This window comes from Prunus avium, chromosome 6, assembly GCF_965620075.1.
Source record: "Prunus avium chromosome 6, drPruAviu1.hap1.1, whole genome shotgun sequence".
Lineage (NCBI taxonomy): Eukaryota > Viridiplantae > Streptophyta > Magnoliopsida > Rosales > Rosaceae > Prunus > Prunus avium.
In genome coordinates this window covers 38,234,814-38,253,290 of record NC_142289.1, presented here as the reverse complement: position 1 = coordinate 38,253,290, position 18,477 = coordinate 38,234,814, and the positions used below count along the sequence as shown (strand labels likewise).

Here is an 18,477-nt window from a genome sequence, read left to right as displayed (position 1 = left end):
TATTTGGTTGTAGTCTTGGAAGTTGGGTTAAGGGATTAGATGCATTCTGTAAAAATCCACTAACATGGCCCATAAAGAGTGGCAGTATTCCATTTCTGATATTTGCAGTTGTGGTAGTTTCGAAGACCTTTACAACAGCTGAAACTATGTTGAACGTTTGAACCCTTAGGGAATGGATTTCATCTTCTCTTGGGTTAGTGCACTGCTAGCACTTCTTCAAGTATATGAACACGTTGTTTCAGTTCAGGATTTTTGCTTAATAATCTCTGGGTTAATTTAAATAAACGTGTATGAGCTTGGGAGTGGGTGGGAATGAATCATTTTTGGAATAGCTTAGTAATTTTATAATTGAATAATTTAGTCGTCAAGATGGTATGATGGGGTGAAGGTTTATTATGTCTTTGTAGTTAATCATTGATTTTGTCGGATAAAATGTAAGTTTTGAATATCTGCCTGCCCCTCTCTCTTTCTCATGATTGAGCGTAACAATTTCAGGCCTGATGCAGTTGCAAAGCATATGGAAGGGTAGCAGTCAGCACTAATCTTACAATATGGAAATTTCCTTTGTTCTCTTGCCTTTAGTTGATTAAACATTCAGATTATCACTAAATTTAATTAACAATTTTTCATTATCCGTTGGTAATTATGAATTTATGTACTTTTTTCTTTTCGATTTTGACGGTGCTGCTATTTATTGAGTTGATGAGGACGAAGGTTCTAAAGATATCCTTGTTATTTCTATTTCATATTGACATATTGGAGACATCAAATCAGGTTGAGAGGAAAAATGTGAGGGTCATTTTTTGAAGAATTAAACTTATAGTTTGCCTAGAGTGCAAAATGGTTCTTTTTCATTGCTCATGAGTTTGACTCCAGCTCTTCAGTTAACTTCATCCCTTTCAATCATATTTCAATGGATTCAGATGTTGAAGAACTGTTCAACGACCATAAAGATCAATTTTCTCCGATATGAGCAATCGAGTCAGTGCAAAACTATGAGGGACATCAGCGTAAGTTATGCATCTGCAGCGGCAGGCAAAAGTAGATGCTTGAAGATGTATTCTCCTTTGAGACATTAAGCAATTTAATTTTCATCAAATTGACTGTAATGTTTAACTCAAGTAAATATGCATTTCATGAACCCCTCATAGGGTTCCTCCTGCTTGTAGATTGCCACTAATAACCGATACCCTCCGATTTCTTGTATAGAGATGAGATATGATAAACAGCACAGAAAATAGATCAGTGCTTCATGTAGCTCTTCATTCTCCAAGGGATGCAGTCTTTGTTTACAATTTAGTGTGAGTTTCCTTGTGAAAATGATGGGCTTCGGAGAAACTTAATTAAGGCACCCAAATGAAAATAAGTAATTTTTTTTTTTGAAATATCCTTTCAATTTAAATTCAAATAAAATTAGGTTCATAACTGCCATGGTTTGAAAATTGCACAAAATAATTTAAAATAATTAATGAATATTTATTGAGTAATTTGTGAAATAACTAACATATTTAAATATTCACAAAAGAAATAATAATTAAAACATAATTACTAATTAAAGTAATTCAAAAAGGATAAGATGTTACTTAATTACATATATTAAATTAAAGAGGTTAGCCAAAAAAAAGAGAAGTAAAGAAACTACTTTTATATTTCAAAAATTAAAAATTTAAATAAAATAAACATAACACCTTTCCTGACGAAATTTCGTCGGGACAGACCTATGCCGGCAAAACTTTGTCGGATTAAGTTTTTCGCGACGAAAGATCCTCTGCCGACGAAATTTCGTCGGGAGAGGTCCTTTTTAAAAAAATTAATTTAATATTAGGATATTTGGGTTAATTAATTTTTAAAAAAATTTATTGTTAGTAATTAGAATATTACGACGAGGATAATGAAATAAAATATGTTAAAAGTATAGCCGGGTATAGCCGTCCGGCTATACTATATAAATAGATTTTGCTGCGCGGCAGTACTCTATAAATATAATATCTAACAGTATAGCCGGTCGGCTGGACTCTACAAATGGAATGTGTTAAAGAGTATAGCCGGCTGGACTATACGATATAAACCGAATATTCTAAACGTATAGCCGGTCGGATATACGATGTAAATAGAATATGTTAAAAGTATAGCCGATCGGCTATACTATTTAAACAGAATATTTTAAACTGTACTAAGCTCCCAGCCACCACCATCTTCTTCGTCATTGTCATCATCGTCGTAATATTCCGAAGAATTATCGTCTGATACCAAAACTGGATGAAATTCTGAAGAGTTGTGGGACAAATTCAGAGCAGGGTTTGTTGTTGTTTTGCTGATAGTAACACTCGTCAAGTATCCAAATTGGTGGTGGTGTGCTACAAAGCCCTCCTATTTTCCCTACCAATACACCGCGTTTCAACTTTTTCACCATTGATGATCCTAGCGCCCGCCTAGCCCGCCTAGCGCCCGCCTAGCAACCGCCTAGACCGCTTAGCGCCCGCCTAGCGACCGCCTAGACCACCTAGCGCCCACCTAGTGACCGCCTAGCAACCGCCTAGCCCGCCTAGCCCGCCTAGCCCCCGCCTAGCCCCAGCCTAGCCCGCCTAGCGCCCGCTTAGGCCATTTTTTCCGTAATATTAACAATATGAGTGAGTGTGTTCAAGGATTTAACTTGTAAGAAGATTTCCGAACAACAACAGATAACCCAGAGAAGTTTCATGGAGTTATCACAATGGTGGCTCTTGGCCAAGTAAGTCTCATGGAGATGGTGTTATCACAATGTGCTATTTGCATTAGCACCTTTATCTTTTCTGTTCTTTTTGTTCATGTCTTGTTTTGATTTGTATCTGTTACGTGCTATGTTTATTCATTTTAGCACCTCCAGTAGTCATTTTCACCATTAAAGTATAAAGGTTTTTTCTTAAATATCGGTGGCTCAAGGCTGGTTTTGTTAGTTTCCGTTGATTTGTAAATCTTTCGGATAATGTTCCCTATGTCTATTTGCTTGATATTACAATTTGCAGTTCTATTTTTCTACTTGAAGCCTAGTGCTAGTTCTATTTGACTGAGACCTTTCAATTACATTTCATGAACATTAGTACCCACTTTATGTGAGTAGGCTAGTTATTGTTTTTATTTAGTAAACTAGTCTACAAGCACTACTTACCTGACATAGTATCTTTTATTTTAAACATCTTTATTTGCTGATTGTAACCACTTTTCCAATTGAAGTCTTCGGGTATGTAAATGTTGTGGGATACATTTCTGAATGTAATTTGGGAATGTGTGCCAAATGGTTGTGCTATTCATGATATTTTGATGCTTGTTCACAGAATTCTGACTTATGTGTTTGTTCTAAAACAATTGGTTAATGTTGTTGCATCTGTCCTGTAGCACTGCTGTGGTTGCTTACTGCAGCATGTATCAAGACGGGGAGGCCTCAGACTGCTAAGAGAGCAATTGAACAGGTGGAGCAGTGGCTCTCAAAAGACGGGTGGCTCGAATACTATGACGGCAAGGCAGGGAGATATGTCGAGAAGGAAGCAGGGAAGTACCAGACCTGGAGCATCTCAGGATATCTGGTAGCTAAACTGATGATCGAGAACCCAGCCAATCTTTCACTAATCCCTCTTGAAGAGGACAAGAGGATAGCCAAGCCAAGGCTCACCAGCTCCGCTTCCTTTTGAGTCAAACCAGTGGCAGCAACATACATGATGCATTACAGGTATATGAGATTTCTCTTTACCCATGAATGCTGGGGGCAAACTAGCTGATTAAGCTGATTGAGTTGCAGTTTTGTGATTCATTAACATGATTTGCTAGTATGCTACTGAGATATACAGGCCCTGCATTTTCCTTTTCAGTTTCTTAATATCTGGTTTTGAATAGCAAATGGTCTATAGGCATTTTGGAAAGTAATGCAACATGGCCTTTGTTCTGCTTACCAATTATTTGGCTAAGTATTTCAAGCTTTTATGGTGGGAATTTGCCTCCAGAAATGAGATTTTGATTTTGTAAGGATCAGAGAATTGTGCAGCAGAGTTTTGGTCATTCATTTCTTTTTTAATTTGCAATAGCCGTGTTAATTGTATCATGGTTTCTTCTTTCTGTTGTTTATTGTGTGCTATTCATAGTTTTATACCAGTTATCGCACATCATTGGTCATGAATCTTTGCAACCTTTGAGTTGGATTTCTGTGATTACATCAAGTGCTTGTTCAGAAAATGGCAATTGTCACAAAGAATCCGACTGGAAAGAAGCTGGATATCATGACCCACGGAGTGAGACTCCGTTTTCAGGCCACTTTTTTGGTGTTACACTCCAAATAACAAGGTGCTTCCAGTTTTTGATTGTGTACTGACATTGAGTCAGACAAGTAGAATAATTTTGTTTATTATGTGCCATTCATTGATGACATTTGGAATGTTGAGTGGTATTTTTGCTTTTCGAGTGTTGTATTAATTTGTTTGAGTTTTAGACAACATGTTATTTGTGTTAGATTTAATTTGTCAATTTCTGTTACAGAATTCTGAATTATGCATTTTTTTTCCATGTAAGAGTACTGGGATGGATGCTTGGGTGTTCTTCTCATTCTCTTTTCCACTGCAGATTATAAGCTTAGATGGGTCTGCTTGAAGAAGCTTTGTTATATTCATAATCAGCAGTTCATTTTAGTTGCTTGCAGTTTTTGGGTGCTCTCCTCTTCATCTCTGCTTTTCTTAGTAATTCATTTATTTAGAGTTGTGTCCAGATTAAGCCTTGATGTCTTCTTCTTTTGTTTTCTCAGGGGATTCTTTTGGCAGAGGAGTTGAAGGGTTAGAAGCATTTAGGTGAAGAAAATGCTTTCTTTGAGTTACTTCTATTTCAACTTTCTGTGAAATTCCTTTTTCTTTTGACTGAAAACGCTCTGACCTTCTAATGCAGATCTTCTAAGAAAGAAACAAATTGGATGATATTTAATCCAAGTTATATGATCTTTATCTGTTGAATAAATTGTTTCAGTATTTGAACCCAAAGATTGAGTCTTTGGGTGACTATGCCTTCCTTTGTTTGTTTAAACTTATTTATCTGTTTTGCAGACCAATAGCTTCAATTTTGGTTTATTAACAAGCATCCATTTGGTATGTAATTTGGCAATAGCACATAAATTCAGCCAGTATTCCTGTTTTCATTAGTTGACATTAGTTTTGTATGGTGACAACAATTTGATAGGAAATTTGTTGAAGTTGATATGAGGAAGTTCACATTACTAGCAAAGGGTAGCTACGTCCTCATCATCACCATCTTCCTCACACCCATCTTAGACGTCTCCTCATGTTTTACTTAGTGATGCAAGGAGTTCAATGCATCAAGGAGTTTTGTAATTGTGAACTTTTGTTCTTTATACTATCCTGTTCTATTTTGTTGTGCATAATGGATGAACTCAATATTTTTCAGAGAGGAACAATTAAGAGATAAAGCTGTGAAGCATTTAAGTTTTATACATTACTAATATGATTCTTTTTTGAGATTTGGAGAAATAATTAGTATAGCTCTACTTTTTCTTTTCTTTTCCTTTTTTGGGTAAAGAGTTAGTTTAAGTACAGAGTTGCTGTATGAAATTTGGTAATGTTTTTGTGTGATATATGTTTTCTCTTTGTATAAAAAGCATTAAAGGCTTCTAATATTTCCATTTTTCCAATTATAGGCCCATATTAGTCCCTTTTCCTACAGTAGGAACATTTGGTTGCAAATTTTTTCCTTCCTGCTCTGTTTTCAGTTTAAGTTTCATGCTTCATGATTGTAATGTTTATTTTTTTAAGAAAAGCGATAATTTTCTTTTTTTGTTACACTATTAGAATTCTGAAACTTTAATTATTTACTTCAATTTGGGTAATCGTCATCATAGAATTTGATTGGTTGTATTTTGAAGTTCTCTCATTATTTGGTTGTTGTAGTTCATTCCAATTACTGTTTTTTTCTTTCTTGCTGTTCAAATTTGTAGATTGTGTAATTTTACGATTTCTCTTGCTTCTAATTTTTTCCATTTTTCCTATTGTAGGCGCATAAATTGCAAGGAAGGTTCACATCACTGCATTGGTTACTGAAGAGGAGTACGCATACATGTAAAAAAATAAATAAAGGAAATTTGTACTGGTTAATTTGTCTTTGTGCCAAAATCATGAGTTGCTTAGGTGAAATACAAATCTGTTTTTATTATTTGATTGTGCCTTCTGAGGGGTGGTGCCAAGTTTTGAGTTATTCACTGTGAAAGGAAAATCTCATTGAGAAACCAAGGGAAAAAAAAGTGTTTCGATATCCACATTCTTCTTCATATGAGATAAATAAGCAGTTTACCATCCGACTTTGGGAAATTCCACCTTTGGAAATCTGATGCAGAATCCACAGAGGCTGTTCTATTCTTCATCCTTCTTTCTTTTCTCAATGCCTCATTTTTCTAGGATCTACTACATCTCTCTTCATTGAGCACTGACTGATTTCCCACTCAGCACAGCAAGTGATTCTGTTGCCCTTGCCTCCTCTGCACTTCCCATTCTTTGGTATGTTCCCTCTCTTGGTACAACCTCAATTTCAGCTCTTCAACTTTTATTTCCAGCCTACTAATCTCTTCTTCCACCATTACCAGCTCTGAAAATAGCACCTGAACCTGCATATTGTAGAGCCTTTTCTCAAAAATCAATTCCGCCACTTAATTACACATCACACACAAACACAAATGCGCGCTCTGACACACACACACACAAACATGCGCTCACACACACACTCACTCTCTCTCTCTCTCTCTCTCTCTCTCTCTCTCTCTCTCTCTCTCTCTCTCTCTCTCTTATACCTGAGGTGGAAGCAATGATAAAAGGCATGGATGTGACAGCAGAGCTCCATGAAGAGCACAATCTAGAAACCTGTTTAGTGTTTGTTGTCCATCTATCTCTGATTGTAATTTCATAACCTGCAGAACACATAAGCATTTGATTTGTGTCAACTTTCTCTGACAAGTTTTCTAATATGTATCACAACATTTAGAACCCCAAGCTGGGAAACAAAAAGAGGGAAAAACTTTGTTGTCACCTCTTCCTCAAGATCAAATCTTTTCTGTTTCTCCTCGCTTCTTTGAATCAGAAAGTCTTCGAATTTCATTATTTGCACATAGAAAGATCACAAACCAACAGTTTGGAAACAAGAATCTGAGGGCAGCAGCAGTGTTGGAAGTTATTGAGGCAAGAAGTGCCTAAAACAAGGAGAGGGTGAGGTGTTGTCGTGGGTGCCATTAAGGGTAGGTAGGGTTGAGATATCAGAAGATAGAGCTGGAGGGAAGCAGAGAGCAGATGAAAATTTTGGAAAATTGAAATGCATGAGAGAATGTGGCGGTGGAAGAATCTTTTGTGAATTTGTGATTGTACAGTTGGTATTATCATTATTGTTACTAGTCTTTCTGCACGCGCTTCCGTGCCTACGAGGATTTTTTTTTAAAATTTCTTAAAATTAAAAAATATAATAATTAGTTATGTTCCATAAAAATAGGATTATTTGAATTTTCTTCTAATTTTAATTTTTTTTTAATATAAAAAAGTGTGAATTTACCATATTATCCTCATTAATTAATAATTTCAATTCTTAATGTTTGCATTAAACGAGGGCATTTTTTGGTATTTTAAATGTTTTACCACTCTCTGCTTTTTGCTTTATATATATAGAAGATAAAAAGATATAACGGGTGGCGCAAGTGGTCTTGATCGTTGCATATCTTCCTCCTATGTGCATATTATGTGAATATTTATGTACATAATCTAAAGCTATGATGTTGTGTAGAATGAAAATATTATTTTACACAAATTATTTGAGATTTTCCTATTAGTGCTGGATTTGCTTTGGATAATATTAATGTGTGGGTAATTAATTGAATACTAGCCTCCCTGTGTGCGAGAGGCTTTTTTTTAATCACGGCCGCTATGCGCGACTTACAAAGTTTCGTAAATATATTTTCGCAATTGTATTTATAGATGTTCGTTTCAACAATTTCATATTTTAATCGCCTGTGTGAGAAATCATCGTCTTAAAAGTTTTCCTTTATCGCCCGTAGTTTTCTAGATGTCCATCTTAACAGTTCACACGCTATAAAAGAAAAAAAAGAAACTGCTAAGATGGACATCTAGAAAAATACGGGCGATAAAGGAAAACTTTTAAGACGATGATTTATTACACGCACGATTAAAATATGAAATTGTTGAAACGAACATCTATAAAGACAATTGCGAAAATATATTTACGAAACTTTGTAAGTTGCGCGTAGCATGCGTGATTAAAAAAAAGCCTCTCGCACACGCTTCCGTGCGTGCAGGGAGGCTAGTTACTAATTAAAGTAATTCAAAAAAGATAAAATGTTACTTAATTACATACTAGCCTCTCCGCACGCGCTTCCGCGCTTGCGAGAGGCTTTTTTTAGAATTTTTTTAAATTATTTTAGAATTAAAAAAGAGAATGGGTAATTGTGTTCCTTAAAAATAGGATCAATTATCTGATTTTTCTTTTAATTTTATTTTTTTAAATATGAAAAAGTGTGAATTTACCATATTATCCTCATTTAATTAATAATTTCAATTTTTAATATTTGCATTAACCAAGGGCATTTTCTGGTATTTTGAATGTTTCACCATTCTCTTCATTTTGCTTTATATATACAGATATTAAATTAAAGAGGTTAGCCAAAAAAAAGAGTAAAGAAACTAATTTTATATTTCAAAAATTAAAAATTAAAATAAAATAAACATAACACCTTTCCCGACGAAATTTTATTGGCACAGACCTATGCCGGCAAAACTTTGTCGGATTAGGTTTTTCGCGATGAAAGAGCCTCTGCCGACAAAATTTCATCAGGAGAAGTGTATTGACTTGCGCCAACGAAATTTCATCGGGAGAGGTCCTTTTTAAAAAAATAAATATAAACTTAGGATATTTGGGTTAATTAATTTTTTTTAAAATTTATTGGTAGTAATTAAATAATATATTTGCTTTATTTTATTAGTTAAGTTAGTAATTATATTTTAATTATTATTTATTTAGTGAATAATTAATATTAAAAAATTTAATTAACTTCATGAATTATGTTACTTAATAAATAGTAATTCAATCTTTCGGTTTTCCTTTAATATTCATTAAGTAAAACCTAACTACTAATCAAAGTGATTAAAAAAGAGAGATACATATTAAAGGGTATAGCCGCGCGGCTATATGCTTTTGATATATACACCAACAATAAAAATATAAATATGGATTTCTTTGTTGGCTTAGCTTTTGAGGTGCCCTTTGTGAACAACCCATATCGAAAATCCACTCCTACAGAGGTCTTTATAAACAAAGCACTATGATGGTTTGGTAAGTGCGGCTTGAGTCCTCTAGACCCCTAAAAAACATTGTTTTCTATTGTAAAACTGGATTACATCTTCCAATGTAACAACACAGACAAGTTTTCCTTACATTTTCTTAATGTCAAGCAAACTACACTTCAATTTTGAACATAGGAGACAGTAAGTGATGGGGCGGACTCATTTAAAATGTTTAATATTAGATGGAAAGCAATGTTACAGTAGCAATATAGTATGGAGAGTGGTGTTCAAGTAAATATAATGAGCAACAATATTAAAATGTTTAATATTAGATGGGCTGGTTTTTATTTAATTATTAACTTTAGGGTCCAGGGTTCAAGTCACATAGAGGGCACACTTGGGGGTTTTTTTTTTTAAATTTATTTTTTTATTTTTAAGAGTTTTCACCTGTTAATCTTACTTTGATGCTTTTGACATTAAATTAGCTTGGCTATAGGCTCGGCTTTGGATTTGGCGCTGATTAATAATAATTATATTAATCAAAGACTTGGGCCTTGGGGCTCTTAGGCTTTGGAGAAATTTAATTAAGGCACCCAAATGAAAATAAGTATTTTATTTTTTTTGAAATATCCTTTCAATTTAGATTTGAATAAAATTAGGTTTATAACTGCCATGGTTTGAAAATTGCACAAAATAATTTAAAATCATTAATGAATATTTATTGAGTAATTTATGAAATAAGTAACATATTTAAATATTCACAAAAGAAATAATAATTAAAACATAATCACTAATTAAAGTAATTCAAAAAGGATAAGATGTTACTACATATATTAAATTAAAGAGGTTAGCCAAAAAAAAAAAAGTAAAGAAACTAATTTTATGTTTCAAAAATTAAAAATTTTAAAAAAATAAACATAACACCTTTCCCGACGAAATGTTGTCGGCACAGACCTTTGCCGGCAAAACTTTGTCGGATTAGGTTTTTCGCGACGAAAGATCCTCTGCCGACGAAATTTCGTCGAGAGAGGTCCTTTTTTAAAAAATAAATAAAATCTTAGGATATTTGGGTTAATTAATTTATTAAAAAATTTATTGTTAGTAATTAAATAATATATTTGTTTTATTTAATTAGTTAAGCTAGTAATTATATTTTAATTATTATTTATTTAGTGAATAATTAGTATTAAATTTTTTAATTAACTTCATGAATTATGTTACTTAATAAATAGTAATTCAATCTTTCTTTTTTCTTTTTTCTTTTTTCCTTTAATATTCACAAAGTAAAACCTAACAACTAATCAAAGTGATTAAAAAAGAGAGATACATTTAAAGGGTATAGCCGTGGGCTATACTTTGAAGATATTCTATTTATGCAGTATAGCCGTGCGGCTATACGCTTTTAAAATATACACCAACAATAAAGAAAAGCTGAGGTTTAAACATATAAAACCACAACCGATCACCACCGAAACCTTCACAAAATTAAGGTATCACCCTCATCACTATGCTTGGCCTTGTTTTGTGACTCAAGTTCAGACCTGGAAACATCAACATAACACAAACATTAAGAAAAAAAAAATAGAAAAAATATTTTCAGAACTTTAACTTGCTCACCACCACCACCAGCCTTTTGTGCTCATTGCTTGGGCTAATCACCTATAGTAGCAGTCTTACCACCATCATCCTCGTCTCCACCATCACATTTCTACAATCACATAGGCAATTTATAAATGTGTGATTAGTACCGACACCTAGTCAAACTATTGAAGCTTCTCTCTTGCATGAAGTGCAAGGACAGAAACAGAAAGACTATATTGGTTAAAAGCAAGAGAGTCTAAAACCAACAGCTTTTTGTAAAGGCCTGAGGCAAGCAACACCTAAGTGACTAAGTAAACCACAATTCTAGATAAATGCATTTTAGAAAAGCATTTTCCACTTACGGATAAATGAAATGATTTCAATGTGAATCATCAAATGCAACCAGGGAATCAGTTTCCTTTCCTATGAAGTTGAAATATAAACTATATCTGAATACTACATTGATCCGTTTTGGCTTGGCTACTTGTGATAAGTTACTTCTGTTAGTCATTAGTTCATTGCTTGTAGCCTTAAAGGCATAGTGACATGCACAGATATAGACTTGCACATTCATACCTGGGAATCAGAGACCGACGATACAAGCACATTAAGAACATGAGAAAAGGCAAGGCATGTTATGCTTTTTTGATGAGTTTAGTATGTAAGTTCAGCCCAGTTGGCTTTCCAATCCTGGGTCCGCCACTGGCTTTCAAAGCTCATAATTTGGTTTTCACAGTATGGTGTCATTCAAAGAAAATTTAAGATTTAAGATTTAAGATTTCTCTCTCAAATGTTTTTCTACCCTTCTCTTTTCGCCGCAGAATTTCTTTATGGCTTCATTCAAGAGGGTTGTTTTGTTTTTCCTAATATAAACTTTGGTCATTAGCCGTATAGTTCATTTTTGCAATTATGTTCCTAGCTAAAAGAATTGGAACGTATGGGGCAAAGCCTCAATCTTCATGAGGGCTTATTGTATTGATTTATACAGTATTACAGATAGAGTCCTATACCAAGTATGATAAGAATACAATATAATCAGATAACCAAGAGGAATCCCAAATGGGAGAAACATAAATACAAGATAGAGTCCTGAGGACAATAGTCATCTAATACACCCCCCCAACCCCAGGGGAGGAACGCACTGGAAGCTTGGAGGTCAGTAGCTGGAAACGTGGAAAGACAACCCCTTCATAAAAATGTCGGCAATTTGGTCATGAGTAGCAAGATAACGAATGTCAAGCTCCTATCGCACAACTTTTCCACGAACATAATGATAATCGACTTCAACATGACGAGTACACACATGGAAGACGGGATTGGAGGCCAAGGAGATGGCGCTAATGTTGTCACACCAAAGTGTAGGACAGGAAAGAGAAAGTTGCAAATCACGGAATAGTGCACGGAACCAAGAAATCGCAGCATCTGTATAACCAAGTTGGCGTTACTCGGCTTTGACATAGTCCGCATCAGAATTAAAGACAAGGAACCAGGTTTATAGAACAAGCCATGAGTGGAAGTACCATTAAGATAGCGAAGAATATGTTTGACAGCAACCCAAGGAGCAAAGGTAGGTTGGTGCATAAATTGGCAAACGTGGTTCACAACAAAGGCAATATCAGGGCATGTGAGAGTGAGATATTGCAAGGCACCAATGACACTTTTGTACTCAGAGGGATCATCCAATGGAACATCATCATGGAGTCTAAGACGACGTCCACTAGCAACAAGCGATGAAAGAAGAGTCGGCCTTGGAAGCAGTGAACCCCAAATCTTCCAAATGAGTGGAGAAACATTTAAACCAGGCCCAAGGGGCTTGTTTGAGCCCATAGAGAGAATGCTTAAGACGACAAACATGGTTAGGAAATTGGGGGTCAATGAACCCAGTGGGCTGGCACATATAAACCTCCTCATATAGATAGTCGTGGAGGAAAGCATTTTGAACGTCCAACTTACGAACGGGCCACTGAAATTAAGCAAATAAGGCTAAGATAAGATGTATGGTGGAATGATTCACAACTCGGCTAAATGTCTCGCCATAATCCAACCCTTCTTGCTTATGAAAACCATTAGCCACTAAACGGGCCTTGTAACGTTGAATAGAGCCATCGGAATTGCATACTCACTTATTTGGCAAAATATTCAAGGTGGGCTTTGGAGGAACAAAGGACCCAAGTACCGGCTCGTTGAAGAGCATTAAATTCTTCTCCCATAGCGATGCGCCATTCTTGAAATTTATTAGCCTGACTGAAACAAGTGGGCTCAACAATATCATTAGTAAAGTCCAAGAAAGCATGATTTGCATATTTAGGATTGGGCTTATGAAGACCAGTTTTAGCACAAGTCACCATAGAATGAGTAGTAGAAGATCTTACCCCAGAAGTTGTCGAAGGTGATGAGTGTCTTGAAGAACTTGGTAAAACAAGTTCAGGGTCATGAGAGGGAAAAGTGAGGATGGTCCTATGTGGGTTGCGACGGTAAACTTGGAGAGAACTAGGTGGGGAGTATTGGGTTGTTTGCGAGGCAACAACTGTGGGTGTATTGGTGGCATTGGGCAAAGGAGAAGATAAGGGTGGGCTAAAGGATATGTGGGTTGGCAAGGGTGAATATAGGCTGGGAGAGGTAGGCGTGACAATTTGGTGGCCATATGGGGCTGCGAGGCAGCCTGCTGGTTGGGAATATACCTAAAAATTTGTAATGGTGGTGCAGAATCCGCAGCAGAGGAAGAAGAAATTGGGGTATGAGAGCCCTTGGTCTCTTGAAAGAGGAAGCAATGTTCATCAAAAATAACATGGCGTGATAAAAAGACTCTGTTAGTGGTCAAGTTTAAACAACGATAACCTTGGTGATCTAATCAGTAGCCCAGAAAGACACACTTAACAGATTGTAAGTGAAGTTTATTAGTATTGTAAGGCCGAAGATATGGAAAACATACACACCCAAAATTTTTAAGAAAAGCAAAGTTAGGTTCTTTATGAAAAAGAATTTGATATGGAGACTGAAGACCCAAAACTTTATAAGGAAGATGATTGATTAAATACACAGCAGTATGCATGCATTGGCGGACCCAATGAAGGACTACTATGGGCATTTGCCCACACTTACAAAAAAGTTACAGCCATATAATCCCACCAAAACTCACTTTAAAAAAAAAAAAATTAGGTCCTTCTTAGGTGGAGCCCCAATGTCGCCCATCCAATACATACACTTTAAGCCCAAAGCTTATATTTAAAAAAAAAAACCCTATGTTATAAAAGAAGAATAAAGATCCCACAAAGGTAACTTATTCTGTAATTTTGTGGAGAACTCAGTCACCAAGTTCACTTTAAACCCAAATATTTTTTGTTTGGCTATATATTGGTTTGATTTTTTTTTTAAGCCCCTAGATAAACCAAAGTCTAAGTCCGCCATTGTATGCATGGCCTCAGCCCAATAGGCAAGAGGCATGGAAGCATGGGCCAACAAGGTAAGCCCAGTGTCAACAATATGACGATGTTTCCGTTCTGCCAAACCATTTTGTTCAGGGTGATGAGGACAAGAAATGCGATGGTCAATACCATGAGTAACTAAAAATTTATGAAAAATACAGCTAGTATATTCACCACCTCCATCAGTTTGAAGGGCTTTAATTTTAGTAGAAAATAAATTCTCAACAATCGTCTTAAATTTAACAAACAAAGAGAAAACCTCAAATTTCAAGCGCATAGGAAATATCCACGAGTAGTGAGAAAAATTATCAATGAAAAGAACATAAAATTGAAATTCGGAAACTAATTTATTAGATGAACTCCATACATCAGAGTGAATGAGGTCAAGAGGAGCATGCGTAACAAACAAAGAAGACTGAAACGATAGCTTAACACTTTTCCCTAAAGGATAACAATGAGAAGTAAAATTATTACAAGTCTTAGTGCCATCAACAGACAATAAAAATTTTAAAATAGGAGACGATAGATGACCAAGGCGCGAATGCCAAACAGGACCAGAAACACGAACACCAAGATATGCAATACGATCATGAGATGGCATGCTAGATGGGAGAGAGCAGAGACCAAGATTACTCATGGGTCGGAAAAGAGTCTTCCCTGTCAGAGAATCCTTTATCAAAAAATGATTGGGATAAAACGTGAAGAAACAGTTGTCATCCCGTGAAAATTTATTAACGAACAACAAATTACAAGAAGCAATAGGGCAGTGAAGGATATCAATAAGAGAACAAATAGAGTTGTTAAGAGGAAGATTAGAGGAGCCAATATTGGTGATAGGCAAACCTGTTCCACCAAGCACACCATCAACATAATCATGGTCATGATATTCTAGGGAAAGAGACAAGTTACTCAGATAATTGGTGATATGAGACTTGGCCCTAGTATGCACAACCCAATTTGGAGGACAAGGATTATTGATCAGTCATGGCAGTAAGGCGTTGAGTAGGCACCCGACCTACATACGACAAGTTGAGACGATTGTAGCAATCCAACGCAGAATGGCCATAACGTCCACAAACTAATTTTATATAAATACTGTTTTTTTTTTTTAAAGTCCACAAAATAATTTAAAATAATTAATTACTATTTATTAAGTAAATTATGAAATGAGTAAAATATTTAAATATTTACCGAAGAAATAATACTTAAAACATAATTATTAATTAAGGTAATTAAGCAAGCTAAGATATTACTTAATTACATATATTAAGCTAATGAAGTTGGCAAAAAAATAAAGAGTAAAGAAACTAATTATATATGTTAAAAATTCAAATTTTTATTTTTTTCTTTAAAAAAAAAAAGCGAGAAAACCTCTCTCTACGAAAGTTGGTCGGCACAGGTATATCCCGACGATATTTGTTGAATTAGACCTCTCCCGACGAAATTCACTTCTGCCGTCAAACTTTTCTCGGGAGAGATCTAATCTTGTAAATTTCGCCGGGATATACCTGTGCAAACAAATTGTCATCGGGAGGTTTGAAAAATCGGCCTAGGCGGCCTGGTAGGGTTAGGGCGGCGCTAGGAGGGTCTAGGCTGCGCTAGGCGGGTCTAGGCCGGTCTAGGCGGTGCTAGGCTAGTCTAGGCGGCGCTAGGAGGGTCTAGGCGGGTCTGGGCTTCGCTAGGCGGGTCTAGGCGGGTCTGGGCTTCGCTAGGCGGGTCTAGGCGGCGCTAGGCGGGTCTAGGCGGCGCTAGGTGGCGCTAGGCGGGTCTGGGTGCCAGGGTGGGTCTGTCGCATTTTTTCCAGGTACGTGTGCCATTTTCTTCGTTGAGCAAGAACTGTATCAGATGCACCACCTTTTGATCCCAGCAATATTGTGTCATTGCAGACACATTTTTGCAGCCACTTTCTTTTAGTCTATTCTTTCACTTCATTTTCTTCTATGTTTATTGATGGGATTCAAAATTATGGCAGCTCATGTTTAGCAAGTTTAAACTTCCTTGGAAATGGGGTCTGCATATTTTTGTTCCTTCTCTTCTTCCCTCTATAAATTAAATTGGCTTTGCTTCTGCTGAGCCACAGGCTGTTTCTGGGTTCTGCAGATTGTCCTTCTTTGACTGTAAGTTGCTATCTGATATCTTTATACATTTTGTTTTGATGATGAGTTACTTAAGTTCAGTATGTTGAAAGAATGGGGTTGATTTGTTGTGTTTTTCTCATCATATGATTGATTTACTCATCTGGGTTCTTATTGCTATATACTGATTGTGTCAAAGTTTCGTCCTTTTAAGTTGTCTTGTTGTATCACCTTAATAGTTTTGTTGCATAATTCAGGATTCGAAGAATTAATGGGTGATGTCTATATTGAAAATGAAATATCTGAAATGCCTCTCGCAGTGAGTACTTTTCAACTTTACGATTGTGCATTATTGCAAATTATCTCTACTTTTTCTGTATGTTTGTTGTATCTCTTCTCTATTGTAACTTTCTTATTCTTGATCAAGATTAGCTAAGAAATTATAATTAGCTTATCGATTTATTTTATTTATTTTTTATGTTATCCCACATAAGGAATAAGGTTTTGGGGGTTTGAAGTTTCAATTTGGCATCTTTAGTTTTGTCAGTTTGATTCAGACCTTGTGCTTAAATATCTAATATAGGTCCTTGTATTAGGCTTATAATGATACTGTGTGGAACACAAGTCTTCTTTTTTATTGTCTGGGATTCTACTCATCAATGGATGACATTTTCACCCGTCTACTGACACTGGCTAGTTATATAAGTCCTCGATTGATTCAATTTATTGGTGAGTTCTTTCTACGACGGTTACATGTATGCACACTCATGCATCTTCTTATAATGTTATGGATGGATTTGGAAATGATGTTATTGCAGAGGATCTTGCGGTCAGAGATGCTGATAGATACTCAGATGATTTGCTGGTCATTTCTGCTGGACAGCATATAAGATTATTGAGACACGGCATTTGTAAATCATTTTCTGAAGGTTGTTCATCATCTTCAAAACCTTGTACCCTGAAACCTGTGAAAGAAGAGCCTCAGAGCCTACGGAAGATACAAGATCTGAAATTGTAGAAACCAACTTCAATTATACAGATGTCCCCTTCATTTTTAAAGGGAAATACCGTTTTGTGCTATTAGCTTTCTTCAATATCAATCTTTGAAGACTTGAGTATGCATTAAAAAACTGAGGTCAGGCAACTAATCTAGTTTTCATGAGAAAACATCATGAGCCCATCTACTTTTAAGTGAACTGAATGATTAATTGTAATATTTAATCTTTTTCACCTCCTTCCCTTTCTAATTACAAGTGTTTATCAGAAGTATGACTTACTGTAACTGTTTTGCATTTCTCAAATCTCAATTTAGTCATCTCCATCGTTAGATTGGTGATGTTGCTTCATCTTGATGTAGGTTGACACTACCATTACACGGTTTACAATTTGCTTGGAGATTGGCAATTTCTTGTTGGAGAAGTTCTGTTGTGCACGTTAGATGTGCTCATCTTCGAATTTGTAGGTAATAGAAGTATATTTCAATTATGCAAACTGATGGACTCGTATTCCATAGAGTCTATGAATAGTTTCTTTTAGTTTTAGTTCAGATTGGATTCTGTTTTACTCAGTGCAAATAATTCATTGCTTTTAATTAAAAGTCATTGTTTCATTCTTTTAGGTGCTCATAGTTGAGCTTCATTTTTGCATTTGTCAGCCTGGCATCTCGAGTACAGAAAACATTGCAAGGTTCATCTGACAATATTGGATGGTTGCCGCGCAGTCCTGGCATGCCTGGTGTGGAGGATGGTACAGCAAGATTCTTGGAATTGCTTGCAGGAATAAGGTACCAAGCTAATATAATAGCTCCACTGCACTAGATGGTTGGACCTGTTAAGGAACTGTGTTTAATTTTGTTATCATATCTGTTTAGTCTATTCTTGTTATCATATCTGTTTAGTCTATTCTTGTATATTCCTATTGTTGAATGTTGATAAGTGTATTATTTCCTATATTTTTATACCTCTTTTATTTGGTTTTTGTAGGGAAAGTTAATTGAAAAGAGCATTATTACCTTACTTTCCTTATTTTCAGTTATTCTGCGCTCTTGGCAGGATTTTGACTGAAAATTGACTTTTCGAATGAATTTTAGCGCAA

The 18,477-nt window shown here is 35.6% G+C and overlaps 1 protein-coding gene and 3 long non-coding RNA genes across 4 annotated transcripts; all 4 read left to right on the top strand.

The window, feature by feature from the left end:
- Positions 1–2,713: 2,713 nt before the first annotated feature.
- LOC110753036 (cytosolic invertase 1-like) lies at positions 2,714–3,668 on the top strand. The gene is made up of 3 exons (XM_088254744.1): positions 2,714–2,731; positions 3,214–3,220; positions 3,376–3,668. The coding sequence occupies exons 1-3, from the start codon at positions 2,714–2,716 to the stop codon at positions 3,666–3,668; spliced, it is 318 nt and encodes a 105-aa protein (XP_088110870.1).
- A 712-nt stretch (positions 3,669–4,380) lies between these two features.
- On the top strand, positions 4,381–5,700 carry LOC148294166 (uncharacterized). The gene is made up of 3 exons (XR_015836795.1): positions 4,381–4,811; positions 5,061–5,102; positions 5,194–5,700. It is a non-coding gene; the product is annotated as an uncharacterized LOC148294166 (long non-coding RNA).
- Positions 5,701–15,750: 10,050 nt separating this feature from the next.
- LOC148294165 (uncharacterized) lies at positions 15,751–16,703 on the top strand. Its single transcript, XR_015836368.1, has 3 exons — positions 15,751–16,112; positions 16,281–16,425; positions 16,641–16,703. It is a non-coding gene; the product is annotated as an uncharacterized LOC148294165 (long non-coding RNA).
- A 414-nt stretch (positions 16,704–17,117) lies between these two features.
- LOC110762983 (uncharacterized) lies at positions 17,118–18,256 on the top strand. Its single transcript, XR_015836829.1, has 3 exons — positions 17,118–17,518; positions 17,741–17,845; positions 18,002–18,256. It is a non-coding gene; the product is annotated as an uncharacterized LOC110762983 (long non-coding RNA).
- Positions 18,257–18,477: the final 221 nt, after the last annotated feature.